The following is a 6,780-nucleotide window of genomic DNA, read 5'->3' on the forward strand; positions in this document are numbered from 1 at the left end:
ATTTGAATTTGTTAATCTATCAAATTTAATAATGCTCTATCTTATTATTATTATTATTATTATTTTGTGAACCCCAAAAGAGAATAACGTCCTTTGATTCTTCTCTAATATCCAATTAAAATAGGCATTGATCCTTCTTTTATCTTGCATATGGATCCCTTCTTTATTCTTCCCTTCTAACAAATCACTTGTACGGTTCTGTTTGTGAAGTTTCTTGATGTGTAAAGTGCTATGATACTATTGACGTCCCATCAACCCATCAACTTCAACAAGGCTTTGTCTTTGTTAGAGATATGTTAAACCCAATTGTCTAGGCCAAGCCCAATCGTGCTTGATATACAAGCTAAAAATGCTACTTGTTATACAAGTCAATTAACCATAGCTAATTTGTGTTTAATCTAGGATTTAACCTCCTTTAAATACCCTAGGATTAGGCGTGCAACTGAAGAATACTACTTTACAATCAACTCTATGCAGGGTTTATAGAGAGGTAGATGCTGAAGGTCTAAATTTAGCTCTAGACAAGCTTTACACTAAATTTGGTCACTTGAGCCAGTACACAATAACCACAATAATATTATTTTTAATAATCTTATCATAGTGAAGGAAAATACCTTCCTTCGATTCTTCTCTTCTCTCCAAACAAAATAGGCATCAATCATCCTTGTCTCTTGCATCCCTATTCCTTAATTATTCTTTCCTTTCAACAAATCTCATGTACGGGTTCCATGATGCTTGAAGTCCTATTGTACGGTCGTGGAGCAACATGACCATTGATTTCTCTCTATAAATAATGTAAATTATCATTTTTTCTATCCAAGAAGAAGGCATTTCAAGAAACTAATTCCTAAGACAGGTCTGACAATAGCAACATGGACGGTATGTTTTCTCATCCTGCTGTTTTTTTTTCTTATTTTGTTTCATTTTCAATATTTTTAAAACTACATCGTTATTGTCATTTTTTATTGCCCACTTTGGAAATCTTTGATGGCATATGCTTGAAATGCATGAAGAGGATTCTCAAAAGAATTAAAAAAAAAAAAAAAAAAAGAGCGAGTGTTATTAAAAAAGTGTTATTTTTATACTTAATATCCGGAATTGGGACAAAAGGGGCTTCTGCCCTTTTCAGGAAAATTAAATAGGAAAATGCCCCACTTCTCAAACTAATCAGGGAAATGCCCATTTTTTGAAAATCGAGTTTCTAAAAATCGATTTAGGCCCTATAGCGGCGTTTTTGGGAGCCTATAGTGACGTTTTAAAGACCTACAGTGACGTTTTTTAACTCGACGTCAATAAAATCGAGTTATAGGCAATGAAATCAACCTATAGTGGCCTTTTTTTACCTATAACTCGATTTCTTTAAAGTCGAGTTAAAAAACGTCACTATAGGTCCTTAAAACGTCACTATAAGCTCCCTAAAAATGCCGCTATAGAGCTTTAGAAATTTTTTTTTTCTAACTCGATTTTTAGAAACTTGATTTTCAAAAGAAGGGCATTTCCCTATTTAGTTTGAGAATGGGGGAATTTTCCTATTTAATTTGCCCAAAAAGGGCAGAAGCCCCTTTTGTCCTCCGAAATTGTTTTAATTTCTAAACTACTCTTTCAAAAGATTAAAGTATCAAAATAACGGTGATTTGTTGAATACTTCGAGCTAAAGTGGGCATAAAGAATGGAAAAGTATCACCATATTATTATGATGGAAATTATACGGTATTTTTTTTTTCTGTATTTGTTTTTTTCTCAGTCACTTCCCATCTATGTTACAGATTATTATTTACTACCATTTGGGAAATTAATGGAAGGCTTGTCATAGCCATACAAGAATATAAACATTTGACAAAATTACAAATGATATCTTTTCAGTTTGTTGAGTTGTCATTTTTGTCTCATAAGTTTTGTTTTTGTAACTTTAGTCCCTAGTTCACAATTGTTACTAACGTTGATCCTTCTGTCCAGCTCTATTTTGCCATTAAAAGAGGTAGTTTTGACTTCTTTTTTTCCCAATTTTTTATACAAGAAATTTTATTTACATTTTTTTTAAATTTAAAAAATACAAGAAATTTTAAAATCTCTCTCTCTCTCTCTCTGTAAGTTTCTTTTTGTAATTTTATTTCAACAGAAAAATCAACCTCCCCAAGCTACTAGAAGCCTCCACCACATGTACCCAACTTGACTCATTGATAAGAGGTCCACAACTAATTTTACACCCATGTTTACAACTATCCTATATAGTAGTTTATATAGTTGTCTGTGACTAGTTGTTTGTCATTTTTACATGAACCCACCAATTTTTTTTTTTTTATTTTTTTTTTTCAGTACTAACACTCATCCACATGGTCGTAAAAATATATGCGAAATGGTTGTGATCTTAAAGTTTTTCCTTTAATTAATACAACTATGGGTTTTGCTTATTTTCATTCGTTGGCCCGGGAGATCAAGAATTACAAAGACATAGTCATATACTTGCACTCATATGTGGATGAAAGCTTAATATCTTGGAGGCATAATCCCAATTCCCATCTTATCTAAAGTACTTTGAATTCTTTTCTGATCATTTAGAAAATGGTTGGAACCATCTTTCCTCACTTTTATAGAGAATAAATATAGTTCAATTGAATTTAGGACTCTCACTTCAACGGCAACAGCCTTAGATGATTCAGCTCATTGTATTTGGGGAAGTATCCTTTAAACACGAGAGTTGATTTTATATACCAAGTCTCAAGAACTCCGGGTGGAGATTTATGTCCTTGCCGTAGTTACCAGCCTAATAAAAAAAAACTTAAGTTGTTTGGTGATAAATTTTAACATTTAACTATATTTATGATAGTTTGACTTAGTTCTTATTGGATTACTTCATACCAGTATTCGTTTGGGAATTGTTGAAAAAAAAAATTAGTTTTTTACTTTTTGACTCTTTTTTTTTCCCAAATATTCTAGCTTTTAGTTTTTTTTTTTTTTTTAAATAAACTACTTCAACTTTAAGTTTTTTGTAACACATTTAACATTAAATGTTACCAAAATAATAAACTATGTAAAAATAAACTACCGTAAACAAGCAATTCCCAAACTAATGCTCTTTTTTGTAATTCGATTCTTAGTGGAAGAGTTATTTACTTATATGGCATTTACTAATGAAGTTACAGCCACCTCCGAGGTAGTTTAGGCTTTATGCCTTCTTTTCCTAGGTAGTTAGGGGATGTTTGGTGAATTATCTTTCATTGATCTTTCTGTTGTCCCCTGTATATTGAATTTCATGCTTTGATCTTCTTACACTTTGCAGACAATGTTAAGGATTTTTATACGATCTCAGAGAATTTCTCTAAATCTCTTAATGAAATGGAAGAAGTATTCAAGACTGCCTCTTCCTCTTCTAATGCCACAACAAAGTCCCTTTCAGATATTAAAGGTTTCTTCAATATGTCGGTTGATGTTGTTATTTTGAATAAGGATTACTTATCCAAGTTCAGAACAGCTGCTGCACTCTTGGTTGACAAAACCAATATCCTTGGACAGGACAAGTGTGACCGTTTAAAGAAATTCATTAGTGAGATCGATGGGGAAGTTAATCGTTTAAACGCTGCAGTTGAAAAAGAGAAAAAGAGAACTGAACTTGAAAACAGACGAAATTTACATGTTGGAACTCTAGACACTTACAAGAGTGCATTTCAACCCCGTCGAGATGAGATGCGAAAGATGGTTTCCGAACATGAAGAGCTGAAGAAAAAACTTCGAGATTATGAAATGCTGATGATAAAGGAGATGCCCTCATTCAAAAAAGTGTATTCTCAACAAAAAAGTAGCATTGATACAGAGATCAGTGGTTTTCAAGACAATGAAAAGCGTTTACAAGAGGAAAGCCAAGAAATTGACAGACTTCGTAAAGAACCTTCAATTGATTGGAGTGGTCTCATTAATGCATTTTATGATTAACTTTTCACGCTTTGTTTTCAGCTTATCACTCTTATAACTATTTTCTTAATTACTATTGAAAGACCTCTACTACTATTATTCTTAAAATATTAGTTGGCTTGTATAATAAGTTTTACTACCAAGGATCTCTTATGTTGTGGATCCATTTTATTCATACTTGCCTTGTAATGTTTCAAATATACTCCATTTGTCGATTTAAGATGCTAATCCCTATCGATATACATGAACTTGTATGCATTTCCATTAGATACTTTACAAATCAAGTATGGTCCTTCCAAATTAGGAGATCATTTTTCAAAATAAGGGGTTTTAGTACCACGTGGAAGGATTACTTTCCATACCAAGTCCCCAGTTTTTTTAAAGAAGAAATACATCAATTTCATTAAATCCAAGGAGCCAAATCGGCCTGAACAATATGAAGAATATCTAGTGGCACATCTTCCACCCAAACAAGTAAATTGGGCAATGTGATTGTTCTTCTTACAAGAGAATGTGCTATTGTGTTCTCTTAACGGTGAACATGGAAAAAATTAATATAAGAAAAATGAGAAACTTGAAGTTTTACATAATGAATTAAATGCCCATGCAAAGTAAATGATGGTTTAGAGTTTCTCTTTAAAAGTAATATTTGAGTCACCCTAAACAATTGCTTCTCTGATACCCACTTCTAAAGTAAACTTAATAGCTCTTCTTGCTGCCATTGCTTCAACTTGTGTTACTGTACCAGGAGGAGGGATTTGCTAAGTTAGGGAAGCAATTACCAAGCCCTTAGAGTTTCAAATCACTACCCCTATGAACGGTCCGGGTCTGAAAACCTTGCCCCTATCCCTGTAGAATTTAAGATTTAAGGTTATGACTTCAGCCTCATCTAAATTAATTATCCAATTCAACCATCATAGCACTTTTAAAATCCATATGACCTAAGTGTTAGGAAATTGCCTCAAAATTCAATTGTGACTTAAGTTGCATTTGGTTGGAGTGATTATTGAAGAGATGGAAAATGGGGGAGAGAAAATGGTATATTTGGGCGTTTAGTTGAGCAGGAAAAGAGGTGAGATTTTGGTGGGGTCAAGAGCACCAAAAATCAATTTTCCCATTTGAAGAGAAAACAAGAGAAATTTTGGTCTCTTTTGCATCAGTCTTTACAATTATATTTTTATCCTCACTTACAATGTTCAGCACTTCAACTGCAACATCTTTCCTTTGATTTGTTTTATTTTCTTCTGTCCTTCTTATCGTCTTTCGCTGGATTTTTTTTTTTTTTTTTTTTAAATTTTTTAACGTTACATTTCTATCATCATACTATAACATTCACTGCTTTTATATTCATGTTTTGTGCTATTCCTTTTCAATTAGCGAAGGTCCATGATTTTTTCCCCCAACATGGAAGCATTTACTGGACGATTCCATTTAATTTTTATTTAACAAAATATAAAAATTTAATTGCACAAAAAAAAAGTAAAATAATGTGTAATGTGTTAATCTTTTTAAGATGTCATTTTATTAATTTTTATTGATAATAAGTAATATTAATAAGCATAAATAAATAATTTCCTATATATCATGTAGTAAGGATATAAAAAGTAAGTTTATATAAACTAAATCTTCCATTACACTAGTTTTCATCACTCCACTTTTCCACCTCTCAACCAAACTCAAATAAGGGAAACTAAAATCTTTTATAGCCTCCCACTTTTCTATCCTCCAACCAGCTAGACTCTTAGCGTTGGTTTGGATAGCGTTTGCATTTTCCCACGGCTGGCGTTTGGCCTTTTTGTGTGGGTCCCGTGCATTGTTCACGGGACCCGTAAGTACGAATTTCAGTAATTTTTTCTTTAAAACTAGGTCTCATAGCACTATTTACACATTTAAAAATTATTTTGTTATAGTATTTTCAGTTTTCAGTCATAAACGGTATTCAAACAGACTCTTAGTATGAAAATCAAGGAGAATTTGTAGGGTTTTGATTAATGCTGCATAGTGAAAAAAGGAAAAAGAAAAAGGTTTTGCTCTAGTGTGAGCATAGTGAGAATAACAATTGTGTGAATGAACGCAAAGAAAAGCAAGAGGTTTTTAATAAAAGTTTTAGTTGATTTTCTTAATTCACACAATACTAGGTTGGGACCCAACAAATGGTATTAGAACTTATATTCCTCTAAGTGCCACTCTATTTGAGCAAACCTCTCATTCGTGGCTATTTTACAGTAACCATCCTTCCTTTCGCTCCTGGTAACTCCCTTGTTCAACGAGTGAACTCTAAAATGACAAGAGACGTGCTTATAAGACTTGAGGTGTTATTGTCTTAGAGAATGATAGCTTGAATGAATTTGTGCCCCCATTTATTTTTAAGTTTTAGTTCCGAGATCTTAGTTAACTCTTCTCGCTTACGTTTTGACCGTGGGCTATACTCCCGTGTACCACCAATGCCTCAAGCTCAATTTCTTTCAAAAGAGGGTTTTGAAATAAAATTTGTACGAAACTTAGGTGAATCACCACATGATTTAAATATTTAAATTTCATGCCCCATTTGTAAAATAGGCCCACCATATCTTAGCATTTTTTTTTCTTTTAAAAAAAAATTAATTTGTGTTTATGTTTAAAATGAACCATGGCATTTAGAGCCCTATAGACGCATCATGAATATATGTTAGGGTCATATTTTCTATGTATTGACTTATCCTTTGACAAAGGTTACTTTACTTGTAATTGGGTAGATCTAAGTTGGATTTAATGTATCAATAGATATGTTAAGTTTACTTTACAAGTGGCATGTATCATTAAAGACATGAAGATTGAACCAAGAAACAAGTGAAGAAAAGCAGATGTAGTGAAGCTCGACACTAGTCTCCA

General features: G+C 32.6%; 1 protein-coding gene across 1 annotated transcript; it reads left to right on the forward strand.

Annotated features, from left to right (window-relative positions):
* Positions 1–776: 776 nt before the first annotated feature.
* LOC111988193 (uncharacterized) lies at positions 777–4,137 on the forward strand. The gene is made up of 2 exons (XM_024019977.2): positions 777–879; positions 3,281–4,137. The coding sequence occupies exons 1-2, from the start codon at positions 873–875 to the stop codon at positions 3,928–3,930; spliced, it is 657 nt and encodes a 218-aa protein (XP_023875745.1). The 5' UTR covers positions 777–872; the 3' UTR covers positions 3,931–4,137.
* Positions 4,138–6,780: the final 2,643 nt, after the last annotated feature.

Source organism: Quercus suber, unplaced genomic scaffold, assembly GCF_002906115.3.
Source record: "Quercus suber isolate HL8 unplaced genomic scaffold, Cork oak 2.0 scaffold_269, whole genome shotgun sequence".
Classification (NCBI taxonomy): Eukaryota; Viridiplantae; Streptophyta; class Magnoliopsida; order Fagales; family Fagaceae; genus Quercus; species Quercus suber.